The sequence below is a fragment of the Cryptomeria japonica genome, chromosome 5 (genome assembly GCF_030272615.1).
Source record: "Cryptomeria japonica chromosome 5, Sugi_1.0, whole genome shotgun sequence".
NCBI classification, from domain to species: domain Eukaryota; kingdom Viridiplantae; phylum Streptophyta; class Pinopsida; order Cupressales; family Cupressaceae; genus Cryptomeria; species Cryptomeria japonica.
In genome coordinates, this window is record NC_081409.1 from 268,924,346 (window position 1) to 268,941,464 (window position 17,119).

Below are 17,119 nucleotides of genomic sequence, written 5' to 3' on the forward strand. Positions count from 1 at the left end.
TCTTGGTTCGTGCATGCAAAATAGGATTCTTGGAAATATTTATGGCACTTGTGTTATCACATAAAATCTTTATAGGTTCTGAAATCTTCATCTTAAATCCTTCCAAAATGTGCCTCATCCAAATAGCATGTGTGCAATTCATATAAGTTGCAACATACTCAGCTTCAGCAGTATATTGTGAAGTACAACTCTACTTTTTACTACTCCATGAAACAAGCCTTCCTCCAAGAAAAAATGCTCCACTGGTTGTGGTTTTTCGTTCATCAACATTTCCTGCCCAATCAGCATCTGTGTATGCCTTCAAATAAAAGTTTCCTCCATATGGATACCATAATCCATAGTCAACAGTACCTTTCAGGTATCTAAAGATTCTCTTGGTTGCTATCAGGTGCGTCTCCTTAGGATTCTTCTGGAATATAGCAACTATGCCAACCTCATGAGCTATGTCTAGTTTGCTGTGAACAACATAGTGCAATTTACCAATCATTGACCTGTATTCCTTCTCATCAATAGACTTAGATTCATCTTCCTTGGACAACTTACAACCTGTAACCATTGGTGTCCCAACTGGTTTAAAGTCACGCATGCCAAATGTCTTCAAAACCTCTTTCACATTCTTAGACTGTGTAATGAAAATACCATTCTTCATTTGTTGTATCTGCAAGCCTGTGAAATTTTTTATTTCCCCTACTAAAGACATTTCAAACTCATTTTTCATTTCATCTCCAAAACTGTTGCTCATGAGATCATTACCTCCAAATATAATATCATCAACAAATACTTCACTGACCAGTATTTCATCTCCTTCAGACTTGAGATGTATGTTACTATCATCACTGGTTCTCAGAAATCCTATCTTCATTAGACGTGTATGAAGCCTTTCTTACCATGCTCTAGGTGCCTGCTTTAATCCATATAAAGTCTTATGCAATCTGCATACCATGTCTTTCTCACCAGTCAAAGCATAACCATCTGGCTGCTTTATGTATACCTCTTCTTCCAATATCCCATTAAAAAATGCAGACTTATCATCCATCCGATATACCTTGAACTTTTTATGGGCTGCAAATGCAAGTAAAGTTCTGACACCTTCTAGTCTTGCTATTGGTGCAAAAGTTTCACCATAATCTTCTCCTTCTTCGTGCGCATAACCCTTGTAGACTAATCTTGCCTTGTTGTGAACTACAACACCATCTTCATTCAACATGTTCCTATATACCCATTTAGTACCTATAACATTCTTATTTACCGGTTGAGGTACTAGGGTCCAAGTGTTGTTTTTCTTAATTTGATCCAATTCCTCCTCCATATCTTTAACCCAATGATCATCACCAGATACCTCCTTAGCAGTTCTTGGCTCAATGGTGCAGATCATATAAGAATTCTCTCTGATTCTTTTTCTGGTTAGCACTCCAGCATCCTTATCTCCAATAATCTGTTCAGGATTGTAATTCAGTCTCACATATCTAGGAATAACATGATCATTATCTTTAGGTTCATCTTCTTTGTTGTCATCATCTTCTTCTAAATTTATCTATTTCAGTTGGACTGATGCATCAGAATTTGCTTTGCCAGTTTCAGATTTCACAGTTTCTGGTTCCAAAAACAAAATGCAAGGATCTTCATCCTTTTTCTCTAAACTGGTTCCTTCTGAGACTTCAGGAAATTCATCCACTCGAACATCAACACTCTCAACAATTATTTGTGTCCGTTTGTTAAAACATTTGTAGGCCTTACTCTTGGTGGAATAGCCACGAAATATGCCTTCATCACTCTTAGCCTCAAATTTTCTAATGTAATCACCTCTCTTAATAAAACATTTGCTTCCAAATATCTTAAAATATCTAACATCAGGTGATCTTCCATACCAATATTCATAAGGAGTCTTTTACTTACCTCTCTTTACCAAAACCCATTTCATTGTGTAGACAATTGTGCTGACAACTTCTCTCCAAAGGATTTTTGCTACTCTTCCTTGTATCAACATTGTCCTAGCAGCTTCAACAACTAACTGGTTGTTCCTTTCTGCGATACCATTCTGTAGTGGTGTCCTCAGTGCTGAAATTTGTTGTTTCATACCATTCTCCTCATAGTACCTAGTGAATTACTCAGAAGTAAATTCAACGCCTTGATCTGTCCTCAGACATTTTATCTTCTTACCGCTCTCTTTCTCCACTAAGGCCCTGAATGCCTTGAACTTACCAAAAGCTTCAATCTTATCTTTCAAGAATGTGACCCACATCATCCTTGAGCAATAATCAGTGAGAATCATAAAATATCTGTCACCTTGAATGCTTTTTGTTCTTATTGGTCCACAAATATCTGTATGAACCAAATCTAACAAGTGCAACGCTGAAAAGGATTTGATTTTGAAAGTTCAAGAAGTCATCTTTCCTAACTGACATTCTTTGCAAAGAACATTGACCGGTTTGTCTAACTGAGGCAAACCTCTCACTGTCTTGGACTTACTCACTTTAACAATGTTATCAAAGTTTATATGACAAAATCTCATGTGCCAAAGCCATCTATCATCTATTTTAGCAATAAAACAGTTTCTAACTTTAGAATTAAGGTGAAATAGGTTACCTTTAGTTTGTTTCCTGGTTGCAATCAAATCACCTTTGTTGTCAAAGATTTTGTACATACCATTTTTAAACTCCAGTGGGTATCCTTTGTCATTGAGGTGTGTCACACTCAAAAGATTGTGCTTTAGTCCTTCAACCCAGTAGACATCATCTACACTGCTCTTCCAATTAAGAGAAATAACTCCTTTACCTTTAACCATGCAAGGTGAGTCATTTCCAAATCTAACAACACTGCCATCAAATTCTTTCAAGGAAAGAAATTTTCTCCGATCACCAGTCATATGATGTGAACAACCACTATCAATGATCCAATCTTCAAAGTTATCCATCCTAGATACTAATGCCTTCTGGTCTGATATCTCTTCCTTAATAGCTACAAACACAATATCTTCACTAGAATCACCATAAGATTCTTCATCAGTGATACCATTATCAATAACAATAAGACAATCTCTTTTGCCTTTACCCCTATACTTCTTGAATTTATCTCTCTTGTGTTCATTTTTATCATTAGGACAATTAGCCGCTATGTGACCAATCTTATTGCATGCAAAACATTTTAAAGGTAATTTACCTCTGTATTTAGCAGTGCCTCTAGGCAACCGCTTTGCCAATAATGCTTCAAGCAATTGTTACAATTTTTTTAGCAATATAGAAGTCATTTTGATAATGACGTTAAATTGTAATTACTAACTATAATGGATAAGACAAAAGCTATATTGTTAAAGATGGATCTATTGTTGAATGAACATCATAAATATCATAGAAATGTAGAGAAAGATTTGGATAAATTCAATAATCTGCAAGGCACACAACCACCAACATTTTTCAAGGACATGCGAGAAGTTAAAAAAGAAGTTGAGTGGAAAGAAGAGCTTGGGAAAGTATTTCTCCATGGCATAATCAATAATGTGTTTGATGATGTTGATAAAATAGAAGAAAACCTCCATAAGAGGCTAGAAGGAATGTCACAATTAGAGTATAGTGTGAGGATCTTGAATAAACAAAATGCTTTGGTGGTTAGTCAAGCTTATGAAGAGCATATAAAGACCTGCACCAAATTCTTGCAAAAGGAGAAATGATTGCTTATGAAGAGCATATTCTAGTTGAGGCTAATCAGATTTTGACACGTGTAGATGGCCCGAATCTTGTTTGGCTCCTTTTTTATTATAAAAAATAATTCAAGGCCATCTACAAGGGTTTTGAAAATTCTCTTGGGCAGGTAGAATGTATTAGGTTTGAGCTTTTTGATAATAGAATATAGTTGCAAAGTATTTACTTCTTTACAAAATTGTATACACAATTGAATTTAATGGATTTAATACAAGCAAATTCAGATCAAGTCTCCTATTTTATGTGTTTACTTATATGAATGGATGTGTCTAGGGTGCATTAATTTGTCTTCCCAATCAATTGTGAATGTGTAGTATGAATTGCAAGTTTATTTCAAGGAAAGAATTAAATTATATCATTATATTATAGTAAGGTAGATATATCTTATAGTGATTCTTAAGTAGAATCTACAATTGTTGTAGGGACATTTGTGTGAGGCACAAGTGTTAGATGATAAAATTGTGAGATATTTATACAATTTGTAAGAACTACATTATTTGGTGTTGAAATATGGTACCCTAAGGAATAGGCACCAATTTTTTTTCCTAGTTAATTTGAGGATCAAATCAATCATATAATCTTTTAATTTTCATGTCGTAGGAGTAGAATTAGCTTAGATCTCAGAGCCAATGGTGAATGAATGAAATTGAACCAATAAGTATAGCTATAATTCAAGATAATTAATTATTCCTTGGAATATGAAACAACCAGCTTAGATGAGAGAAAAAAGTAAAGACAACAAATCTATGAGGAAGCTTTTGTAATTTATCAAGTTCTTTATTATTATGCAAAGTTGAAATAGGATACAAATTAATGGTGCAACAAAGGGCTAGACAAACTCACATCTACCTTCAATAGTTAACACCAACAATAAACATGTAATGGGACAACCTAATTGGTCTCATTCAAGTTCACACAGGACATTGCCCTGATTTTAAATACATGCAAATATAAATTATAGAGTTTTATAGAGTTGCACCATTAACATTAGTGCAAACATCAACAATAGTATTGAGAAATGCAAGTTGTGGGCGAGTTGTCCACCTTCCACAGTGCCAAGTTGTTTGATTGATGACCTTCTATCACCTTTAGATTTGATTTGAAAACCCCATTGATATCATGAATGACATATGACTTTTTGTCAAGCCATGTACCTGCACATTTGGATCGCCATGTGAGACCTAGATTTGTATTGAAATTTCATTTAGAACATATTTTATTTTTCTCCAATTTCATTTAGAACATATTTTATTTTTCTCCAATTTCATTTCACTACAAAATATGAATGGTCAGTGAAATAAACTTACACCAAGAAGTAAGTAGCAACAAATTGGTTGAGTTATCCTAAATATTCACCATCCACACTATTCATTGCACCTGAAGACAAAAAATATAAAACCAATATTAGATTTGATAAAAAAAAAAAATAGACAATCTAACATATGGGAATACATGAGGAAGAAAGTAGAATGTTTTGAAAATACACCTTGTTCAAAATTTTAACAAAATCTGAAAAAAAAAATTGTCATCTCTTTCTTCTAATTTGTATGTATCATTCCTAGCATTGTTAGATAAATTGGTTGTTTCTATGATAGAATCAAGTCCCACAAAAGCAAGATCTATCAAATCATGCTTGTACATGTGTTTCCCTTAATTATTCTATTGTGCCAACATAATTGAAGCTCAATGCCTTCTGGCCTATCCAAAGGGTCAATGTCATTATGGTAATCAAACATCCTATTACCATCCTTCCTCCATATTCTTTTAACCCTTCTAATGTACCAAGTTCCACAAGAAACACCTTATCTTGTACTTCAAGAAACACCTTTTCTTGTAGTACGTTAAGTGGGAGGTATTGAATTGCTCTCAAACAACACCCCACAATTTGATCCAATTCCAAAGCTAATTGAAACACCCTTTTGTGGGGCCCTCTCATCTCACCTAAAGTAGACCCCATTCCTCACTTTATTTAACCTATCTTTGGATAATGTTGGATTTCCATTCAACTGACTAACCAAACAAGCTTTGAACATATCCTTACCATCAAGCTCTACCACTGGTTTTAGAGTTTTATTTACATTTTCATCTATGGAATCTAAAATTTCATCCAACTCATGTCTCCACTCACTTTCCATTATTTGAAATTCACCATGATTGTGTGCCACTGAAGAATTTGATTGGAATATAGAGTTAGAATGAGTTGGTGGAGAGTCATCGGCTACTTCATCCACAACTTGTAATGTTGGATAATTTTGGCCCTTTGTCCATGGTTTAACCCACCAAGAATATTGTGTCGGATTCTCCAGTCACATTCCAAGAGATGATAATATGTCTTGTGCATCCTTCAATCCTATCTTGAGGTATTTTATAATTTTATCATCTATAGATATTGAATCATATTCTGATAATATGTTGACATTTTGTATCATTTCTTGGTGCAATTCATTCTAGATACTTTCTTGCTTCTTATGAGATTTATTAAAATGAAGCCCTTGGGGATTTGATTCTTCTTCTGAAACTCTATTAAGGGTTCCCACAATGTGAACCAAGTCAGTGAAATCATAGGCCCTTTCAGCTCCAACCATCCCACCAACTTTGCTAAAGAAGTTCTCACGTACATCTAACCAAGTTAGGTGCAAAACACATGGCAAGTGAAGTATTGATCTCGAAACTATCTCAACAACAGAACTACAAAGTGGCAAGAAATTTTCACATCTTGATATGCCTCTTTCTGATGAAATTTATATTGTTATTATTATTAGATTCTTTTCGTAGCCAACATAACCATAACGTGAAGAAATGATGAACTTGTGAAGCATTTCTCACTCTTTCCCAGAGAGTCAAACTCTAAGACATAAAAATGTTAATGTAGTCAGCAACAATCATTAGATATGTCCCTATGTCTAGTATCCTCTCTAACCTTCCACTAGATGTACTTCTCATCTCTTTCAAACAACTCTGAACATGCCTTGAAGCAATACATTGTGTCGAACCCGAATTTTGTCGATCTATCCTCCCTATATCTTCACTTTTAATCTTGTGATCATCCACTTTAAAAGTGTTATAAACCATCTTAACATGATTAAAACTTATCAGCTCTTCTCCTAAAATCAAATCTTGTTGACCGCTAAATAAATGTTTCACTAGCTTTTTGTCGTTGTGGATTCACTCCTGGTCATGCAATCCTCTTACATTGCAACCATTGGAAAACTCGCTTAGTCTCCACTATTCCCAAGGAATTTGATATCAAATACCTTCTATTGAACAATAGTCCATTAACATAAGTTGTCTTTTTCTACTATCCCCATCTAAGGAATGACCAACAATAGGTCCCAAATTATTTTCCACATGTCTCCTTAAAAAATTATATTTTTTTTCCATTGTTGACGAACAAAATTTGCATTGAATCTATTTCATGTTGGATGAGCAACCACAACCAAACGAGGAAGCTTTTCATGTGAAGGGTTTGCAATAATAACACGTGCATAATGGCTAATAGCATTGTTCTTAAAAGAATTTGTTATGGTATCATAGCCTACAACTCCATCACCAACTGTCACCAAGAAATATGATTGAAATTGACGTTCTTCTTTATTACCACAAAAACCCACCAATTTATCACTTTTTGCTACCCACCTAACATACTTTTTCACAACAATTTCATCTTCAACAAGGTACACAGGAATTGGGTCATATATACCATGTTTGGTTTTATAATAAGCATGCACATTCCCTATTGCCTCAAAAATATAGTCGTGCTCCCCTGGGATGTATGCCAATGACTTTCTAACTTGTCTCAAAGTTGTAGAAATTCAAGGACCATCTAGATTCAAGCAAAATAAAGCTATATAATCTAGGACCTCCCCATAACTTGATCATCTCAGAAAGGGATTTAGTGGATGTATTATACCTTCTCCTTGCCTTTGGATGCATTAGGTTATGAAAGATATCCTTGACAAAATCCCAAACTACATCTTTACCTTGTAATTTTCCTTGTTTATGTGCCTCACAAACATCCTTGCAAAACCTTAAAAACATCCTTCCTTTCTATCGATTCAAACAACTTCTCCTTTAGGGATCTCATTCTAATAGAGAGTATAGCAACCTTTGTCTTTTCCCACCAAAGATTTCGCATTGTTGATCTTTGCCTATAATTTGAAACCTTAGCAACTATTTTAAGTTCATTTTGAGTCAAATAGTCTAAGTCATCTCCCTCTCCCTGTATCCCTCCCATGTCTTTTATCAACACACCTTGATTCACGATATAAACACATCCTTAAGTCATCACATTGTAGAATCATATTACAAAAGATGCATGTCAATGATTCAAATGGGATCCATGTCTTGGAAGCCCTCTTGTAATGAATATACTTATATCTGTCATCAATACAATATTCATTACCCTCATAACATAGCATCATCTTGGTATGCTTCTCTATGGCCCATAATTTTCCATCCCTTTGATCATCCATTGGGATATTTGTGTCTAATATCTCCCCATTCCTATTAATATGGGAATACCAATACCCCCAACATTGCAACATCAATGGAGATGAATGACCTTTAATAAGATGATAACACAAATAATTTACAAATTACAATAGATCATATTTAAAATAAATTTAAACTTGGGTAGTTAACACACTTGAAGTAGAAGGATCTGCACTTTTAGAACCCCTATGTAATATAGATGGTGATGATGGGACCAAGAACCTAGTCAAACTTTGTTGGGACTTATCATTGGTAGGCTTCTTGGGTCTCTTGGTTGTGTCACTCTTTAAAATAATTGTATCACATGAAGCCTCATCTATAGTAGTGTGTGCTTCTTTGATTTCATGTGTTCATTTAGAGAACTGATAATATTACCACTTGTTGGCACCAAACAAACCATTTATTGCATCATGTACATTCCACTCTTACTTTTTTCTTATCCTCATAGCCTGCAAGTGTTGCTTCCACCACCTTGAACAAATTAGGTTCTTGTGTCTTGTTGAAATCATCTAGAAGTTTAATTGCTTGATTGATCTCAAATCGATCTCTAACCACTGTTGTCTACTTTTTTGTGCTACTTTAAAGATTTTCACCATTTCCCTCCATTAAAATGTGACGTTGATGGGACATTATTTTCATACGATTATTTCTAAAGTTACAAATTGTTCACGCTGCCATGGATACTTCCCCTGTTCTATAATGAATTCCACAACTTTCACAATAGATCTTTATTTTAGGTTCTCCCTTTTATGAATATACTTTGAGAGTAAGCTTCTCATCGATAAATTCTTCCATTAAACTGTGCACATTCTATTTCCAAGATTCCAATACATATGGATCAACAACTATGCTTTGTTCCACTTACTCAGACCTATCTCCACCTCTTGGATGTTTATGCATACCTTCCTCCACACACTCTCTATTGTGTTGAGGGTTTGGAGTACTTTTCAATATATTTGACTCCAGTGTATCAACGTCCATTGTGTCATGTTTCCTCTTAATGCCTATAAGTGTTGTTGTAGCTTTCCATTTTTATTCCAGCTTTATATTTAAAGGATGCCCAAGCCCATTGATAAAATCGAAAGGATATTCAATGAGTTCACCATCCACAATTTCATGATGGATGTCAACAAGTGTACAACCTTTTCGATAAATGACTATGCCAGCAACAAATTTTTCTTCACTGGTAACAATTACATATTCTATATCCACAATTGGATCCATCTGCATTTCAATCCATATGTACCTATCAGTTGGTTAATTAATGGATAAAATTATAATAAAATTTTCAAAAGTTTGGTTATGATATTGCTATGAAATGATGAGTATGTTCATCCTAGTGCATCCATAAGTAAATGAAAAAAGAAAGTCAAATTTACACATGAAGGGGTTAATTTGGAACTAGGGAAATTAAGAGTCAATGAAGGTGTTTCTTTTCCTTGGCAGTTGCCCCGAGGAACTGTTTATTTTCCTTTCTATTCCAATTAGGGTTACCAAGGGATTATTTACGAGATCTTTTGGTTTGGGATAAATGTAAATAAACATTGGTTACCTAGAAAGGATGATATGGCTTCACATGGAACAAAAATTACATTCCATAAGATTTCAAATCTCAATTTTGGCAGTAGAGTCTGCCATCTATGAGGCCATAGAAAGGATTAAAAAAAGATTATATTGGAGCTCGATATGAACTCGATGAGTTGATTTTCTGCCAAAATTGAAAAGTAATTGATCAAATTCTCTGATCATGTCTATTTTTACAGTCAAAGGTACAAAATGTAGGTTCAAACATAACAGATGGTAGATGGATGAAAGGGTATTATCCTTTCAAACAAAATGTCAAAGATCTTCCTAGACAAACAACATCAGATTGAATATTTGGGCGCACATTTTAGAAAGAAATCCCAAAGAGATTTGTTTTGAGATTTGTTTCCATTGTTAGGATGTGAAGGCTATAAATTAGTGATTCCTTCATCAAGTTTGTATACATAAAATGGCAAACTCCTTTGGTGTTAAGTGTCTGTGTGTATGCACGAACAATCTCAGAGAATCCCTAGAGGAGAAGATTGCTTATCTATTCAACAAAGGGAATGAGGAGGAGAAGATGTTTGTGATAAACATTTTAGGGACATATTTTTTGGGCTAACGAGCATGTACATGTGATGGAATTGTTTATGAGAACTTGTTCTCCCCCATCATCTAGATTTTGGGATATTCCATTAACGCCTATGGTATTGTGCATTGCATAGTGAAGGAGGAGAATGCAGAAGGTGTCAAGATTGCACTGGAGACCCTTGAGATTGTGCCATAATCAAAGATCATGCTTAGTTTTTTTTAATCTTAATACAGAAGGCAGAAAGACGAAAATTGCTAAAACATGGAAGTTATTCAAAGTTGGGGTAGGCAAGAAATACAACTTGGATGAGTTTGAGGCCCTCATGAGGGATAATGGCAATCTGTTCCTTGAAGAGATTATATAAAGGTTGAAAGTGATTGGAAAGGGGATTGGTTATCTATATCACTGATCCCCTCGTGTCCCCCTTCTTATTATCTATGTACTTATTTTCTGGTTTTTAATATATGGGAGTTGCACCCTTATGGCAGTACTTATGTAATAAAAATCCTTATAGTTTTTTAATATATTATGTTGTTGTGACAATTTTTTTGCTCTATTTGAGGTCTTTATACTCTCTCATGGGTATTTTTTCTAGTGTTTTCTATTGGTATTGTTAGATATTATAAATTGTAATTAGTCTTCAATAGATCTTGGTTACATATCAAATGATGGTTCTTCATGTATTATTCGTCCTACTTTACTAATTATTTTGACAAATGGAATAATCCTTTCCATGATTGACATTACTAAGTTAAAACAAATGAATGAGAATAATAGTTCAATGGAGGGGATAAGAGTTTTTTAAATACCTGTATAAGTATTGTTCCTCGGTCCTCTTTGACTGTAATCTTGATAATGGCTTGAAGTTGTAGGTTTTCATGATGTTTCCTTCCATTTCACTGCTTACCACTTCCCGCCTTCTAAATGAACACTATTTGACTTGAAATGAATATTATCTGAATTCAAATAAACATTTATTGCATCCAACTTGTCCTCTGTGGCACCAATTTGTGGCTATGTTGAAATTGTTCTCTCTTATTGCCCCTACTTCTGAGTGAAATACACTCAACAAAAGGAAGCTCATCAGAGAAATTTTGAGTTCTGGCAAAGTTCAAATCTCATATTGCTAACTTGACGATGCATATATGGATGCACACATCTAAAGGGATGACTAGTGGCAAAATCTTGTGAAATAGCTAAAGCTTTTGAATTACCTTAACGACCCAACGAGAAGGTTGCAAGTGACTTAGTTGTAGAAAGGGAAGCTGAAATGGATGTACACATGCGTAGAGCACATGTCGAAGATGGTTCTCAAAATGTCGGTGATGCTTCGCACATGTCCCAATGACTTAATAATGGAGGAGGTTTCTCGGCCATGATAGGCATGTAGGATCCACATCACCAAACAACACAAACAAATGAATGATGTTGAGGGATCGTTGTAAGAGATTTTTGACTCCTGTTATCCACCAATGATGACACATATGGAAGTCATGTGTCCAGCTCCTACTTTTGGCATAAATAAAAAATACCTCTTAATATTCGTATTCTGATGTTAAATTTATAAAACCCCTACATCCTTAATATATTTGTCGTTATCCACCAATGATGACACATATGGAAGACCTGTGTCTAGCCCCTACTTTTGGCATAAATAAAAAATACCTCTTAATATTTGTATTCTAATGTTGAATTAATAAAACCCCTACGTCCTTAATATATTTGCAATATATAGCTTTGGATTTTTGAGATATTAAATCCCACAATATGAACGCACGGGATATAATATTGCCTAGCCAATGAAGCCCCCATAGCTATTGTCTTCATCATCCTTAGCATCTAGATCACGGTCTAGGAATGGATTCAAGTATCTATTTTCAAATACCTTATCCTCACTCTGTTCAGTAACCCCAAATGGAGCTCTTCCTTATGTACTACTATCTGAAGCAAGAGTGACCATGGAACATAAAATCTTATTCAATTAGCCCAATACACTTTATATTCCACACCTTGAAGTAATATTTTGTCTTAAAATTAAAGATGGTGAAATCCCCTTTCTTCTTTGTGCACTTTGATCTTCAAGGAAGGAAAAGGGTATGTTATATCTCAAGTTGATACAATATATTGTATGAGACTATTGCATGGATTTTATGTTTGTTACATGCCTTTTATAGTAAAATAGCATAAGATAATATAATAATAAAATGATATTAATAATAAATAAAAATATTATAATGAAAATATAATAACAATAATTATAAATAATATGATATCACATAAGGTTATCTTCAAAAGAACACACCAATGCACCAAAAACAAAGAAAACATCTCCATAGCCGACAACAAATGTATTTATTATTTGATTTCAAATATTTGTAATTTCAAAATTTCCACAAAAGAATCTTTTTTGAATTTATGACATATTGACACTTGATTGAAAAAAGAAAAGAAATGCAACACTACATTAATAAGAAATTATGACCTCATTCATCATTAAGGCAATGCACCATATATATAGTCACCTAATTTGCTACTAAGAGGAATTACCATTTTCTCTATCTTATGACATTTTCTTTGCTACATTGTAGAGATCCATCTTTTATCGCTCCATCCCTATTCCTAATTATTTAACCTTAATATTAGACAAAAACACACATTTTATCTTATGATTGATGTATACTTCAAACTTGGTAATTGCAACATATCATTCACATAGAATTTTGGAAACACTTTACAATGGGTAGCAACTTATGTTTCATTTGAAATCAATCACTTTTCCCAATAAAAAAGTATTTCAAAAATATTGAAAACAATATATGTTTAATTTACCTAATAAAAAACATTTCAACATTATAAAAATACAATATGATGTAGACAAATTTTATGACCATAATTAAAAAAAGATTGATTAATCATTGTTCATATACTTTTTATTTTTTCCCTTTTCATACTGAAATAACCACCATCTTTCATCCATTCCCCCATTTTTATAATGAAACAACCACCATCTTTCATGCATTCCCCCCACACAAGAAAGATACCATGATTATAAAAATAAATTGAAGTCCATTTCAATATCATAAAATATTATCCCCTTTCAAATAATCACAAAAATATTGTCCAAGAACACTTAATTTAATGATAAGAGTCCATATTATAAATACTTCAAATTCCAATCTTCTAAAGAACACAAACTATGTCCAATATTAAATTTAAAACCAAATTACTCAGCAAGCAGAAAATAGAGAAAATATTTACTGAGTATATGTTGCTCATAATAGTTTTTAACAAGACGACACACAAATAAATGTGGAGTATAAAGTTTTAAGAGCAACAACGTGCATAAATTAGAGTCTCACACCATTGCTTAATTTAGAGGGATCTCATTATTCTAACATAACTTTAGTAGGGATTACTATATTTAATAATAATAATAATAATAATAATAATAACTAGTATGCTTATAATGATTAGCAGTTGCAGGGATCGCAGTTGCAGGGGCTGCACTTGCACCCACTTGGAGCATCTCCCCCTTCAGCTGCAACACTTACTTCCTCTACTTTTCTGCACATTTGTTCATCACACAAATTTAATATACTGATACATCTAAACAATACAAAATTTTGTAAATAGAATACAATAAGATTAAATTTATTTAGTCATATGATTAAATTATAGACAAAAATTACATTCTATTTATATATTTTACTTTTCAATAAACATTTAAAATTTGTTTTGTGTCTGACTGTATGAATTAAATTAAATAATTCTAAACTTAAATAAATTAACTCTTTTAAATAAATAAAATAATTCTAAATTGATATTAAGGAAGAGAATAAACACATTAAATTTGTGTCTTACTGTATGAACTAAATTAAATAATTCTAAACTAAAATAAAATAACTCTTTTAAATAAATAAAATAGTTCTAAAATGATATCAAGGAAAAGATTGGAAGAACCCTTCTTTTCATTTCATATTTGAACTCATCTTCATTCATGTATGTACTAAATAAAATAGTTCCAACTTAAAATAAAATAAGAATTTAAGATATTTATACTAGTTCAATCAACTAAAAAGTAACTATAATTTTAAAACTGTATTTTTCAAGTTTATAATGACTAGAAATAATACAAATTTTTAAAATTAAAATGATATCCACAAAGATGTATTTTTCCCTTATAATAAATGAAACTTAAACAAATTTGTTAAATAAAAATAATATGATACCCACAAAATGTATTAAATATGTTGTAATTTTTTAAAGATATTTATACTAGCTCAATCAACTAAAATGTAACAATAATTTTAAAAATGTATTTTTCACTTACTATAACTAAAAATTAAACAATTTTCTTAAATAAAAATACAATACCCACAAAATGTATTAAATATGTTATAGTTTTTTGTTAAGATAAAAAATTATATATTTAAAATATAAAAAATTGATGTATTTAAAATTTAGGATAAATTTTAAAAAACATTAACCAATCTTTCTAACTTCAATATTTAGAAACAATAATTTTTTAAAAATACTATAAACCCTAAAATGGTATTCTTTAATTATACTTCTCAAAAAATTACTAAAAAAATCTAAATATAGGGAAGAACATAATGTTAACGATTTACTCCAATTTTAAAAAAATCATATAAGCCCTAAAATGATAATTTTATTTATATATCTCAAAAAATTACTAAAACAATCTTAAATATAGGAAAGAACACCCTATGTAGTAATAACCTTGCACACCCAACCTCTCAATTATTAACTTTCAAAAAAACAAAAAACCAACAGACGTTCTCTTCTTATTTTCTAAAAATTACTCTCCTATTTCTAATTCAAAATTTAACTAATTTTTCTTTACCTTTTTCTTTTGAAATACTTCCCCTAATATCTATTTTTAGAGATATATATTTTCCAAAAATTACTATCCTATTTCTAAGGTTAAAAAAGAAACAAAGAAACTTAATGAAACAATACCATTTAACTAATTTTTCTTTACCTTTTTCTTTTGAAAATTAACTTTTTTTTTTAAGAGATCTAAAAAACCCACAATTTATAAGATATGAACCAATCTTTCTAACTTTCATATTTAAAAATAATAATTTTAAAATCTTCTAACCTTAAGAATTTAAAAAAAATTATATCTAATATCTAATTTAAAAGATATTTAATTTTTCAAAAAAGAAAAGAAAAGAAATAAAGAAACTTAATAGAAACACTACCATTCAAAATTAACTAATTGATCTTCCCCTTCAATTTTCTTTTAAAAATTAACTTCTCTTTAACAGATCTAAAACCCCCACAACTCAAAATTTTGATAAAAAAAAAAAAACACAATCTCAAAGAATAATATGACAAATCAATTTATTTCTACTTCAAGAATAAAGTAAAGCCTGATCTACTAAAAATGAAACACGATTATGTTTAAAAACAGATTTCTCATGACAGTATAGGCCAGATCTACAAAAATAAACAATAAAAAAAAAATCCTTATAAATTACTTCACCCACCCTTCAGTAACCCAATTCCCTAAAGATCCAAAGCTTCCAAAATTACAAGATGAAAGAACTAAAAATTAGAAATTAAAAATTAAAAATTAAAAATCTAATCTTTTTCTTTTACCCTTCAATAACCCATTTCCCTAGAGATTCAAACCTTCCAAAATTATAATATGAAAAAACTAAAAATTAGAAATTAAAAACGAAAAATCTAAAATCTGATCTTGTTGACAAGCTTACCCCATTTCAGAAGTCGTTGCCTTAGTCTCCTTATGTGACTCGACTATCTCTGGGTACATCTTGCACCTGCAATAATTCAATTCAATTAAATTAAATTAAATCAAAACTTGAAAAAACTTTAATAATAAAAATGGGTATAACTATAATTTGACAAACCCAGAACATCCATCGCCACAGCTACAGTTATCTCCACACCCACACTTTCCACCACAGCAAGACATTTTTCCTCTTAACAGAAAAAAGGACAGCAGAAAACAGAAGAGTCTGTAAAGCTTAGAATGAGAATGGAATGAAGAAAAGTTGTGGGCTATAAAGGAGAAAAAGTCCTAGTAGTACACCATCACGTTCAATCTGTGTGGCAGATGTGGTGCCACCTGTACTGTTGCATGTGGGCTGGTCCTTCGAATTTCACAATCAAGCAACTTGACGGCTACGTGTATGGTCTTTGCTTCACCACATCATATCCTTGCTGACGTGTCAGAACAGCAAAGGACAATCACAATTGCACGGCAATTCAGTATGTCCTTTCCGCTCATCGGCGGCCCAAAACGTTTGGAAAAGTTTGCTGCAAAGCTCGGCCGTTGATCAGATGTGGCTCTATCATGCCTCTCTTTTCAAAGCATTTTTTCAATTGCGATGGGGTGGCCCACTAGATGGACATAAGATTATTAGATTTCATGGGGCTTTTTTTGCCTTTTCCCTTGGAGATATGGATCAAATCAATATCTCGTTTGTGGTTTAGAATAAAGTCAATTTTTAGGGTTTGGGTTGGTTCAAGCTAGAGCTTCTTCTTGTGGTAAAGAAGGAGGTCATCCACATGGTATCGAATGACATGTCACAAAAGTATCATTGTCATGTTAAAAAGTTTACTTACTCATTTTTCGAGTCTAAGGAAAAGAACAAAACCATTTCATTTTATAAAGGTGAAAATAATAAAATGCCCATCTCCCCCCACTCAATAATGGTTTTTTTGAGGAAAGAGGCGGCGCCTTGAAGAGACACGAAGAGACACAACAGATTCTCCAAGCACTCCCAAAAAGTCCCAATGGAAGGTTCCTTTTTGTAAAGGTGAA

General features: G+C 32.5%; 1 protein-coding gene across 3 annotated transcripts; it reads right to left on the reverse strand.

The window, feature by feature from the left end:
* Window positions 1-4,606: 4,606 nt before the first annotated feature.
* On the reverse strand, window positions 4,607-16,358 carry LOC131035244 (metallothionein-like protein 2A). 3 transcript variants are annotated; one of them, XR_009372591.1, is made up of 5 exons: window positions 16,203-16,358; window positions 16,047-16,112; window positions 11,520-13,869; window positions 5,006-11,355; window positions 4,607-4,852 (listed from the first exon to the last, which is right to left on the reverse strand). XR_009372591.1 is itself a non-coding variant. In XM_057966912.2 (3 exons), the coding sequence occupies exons 1-3, from the start codon at window positions 16,265-16,267 to the stop codon at window positions 13,776-13,778; spliced, it is 225 nt and encodes a 74-aa protein (XP_057822895.1). In that variant the 5' UTR covers window positions 16,268-16,358; the 3' UTR covers window positions 13,548-13,775. The 3 variants fall into 3 exon arrangements, 1 of the variants encoding a protein (XP_057822895.1); XR_009103935.2 differs by having other exon boundaries at window positions 4,624-4,852; window positions 5,006-9,413; window positions 11,115-13,869; XM_057966912.2 differs by lacking the exons at window positions 4,607-4,852; window positions 5,006-11,355 and having other exon boundaries at window positions 13,548-13,869.
* Between the last annotated feature and the right edge of the window lie 761 nt (window positions 16,359-17,119).

Excerpts from the sequence above, each read along its gene's own strand:
- LOC131035244 (XM_057966912.2), bottom strand. The coding sequence starts at position 16,267 with ATGTCTTGCTGTGGTGGAAAGTGTGGGTGTGGAGATAACTGTAGCTGT. Across the intron at positions 16,113-16,202 it reads TGTGGCGATGGATGTTCTGG|GTGCAAGATGTACCCAGAGA; the intron begins GTTTGTCAAATT and ends GAATTATTGCAG. Across the intron at positions 13,870-16,046 it reads GCAACGACTTCTGAAATGGG|AAAAGTAGAGGAAGTAAGTG; the intron begins GTAAGCTTGTCA and ends ACAAATGTGCAG.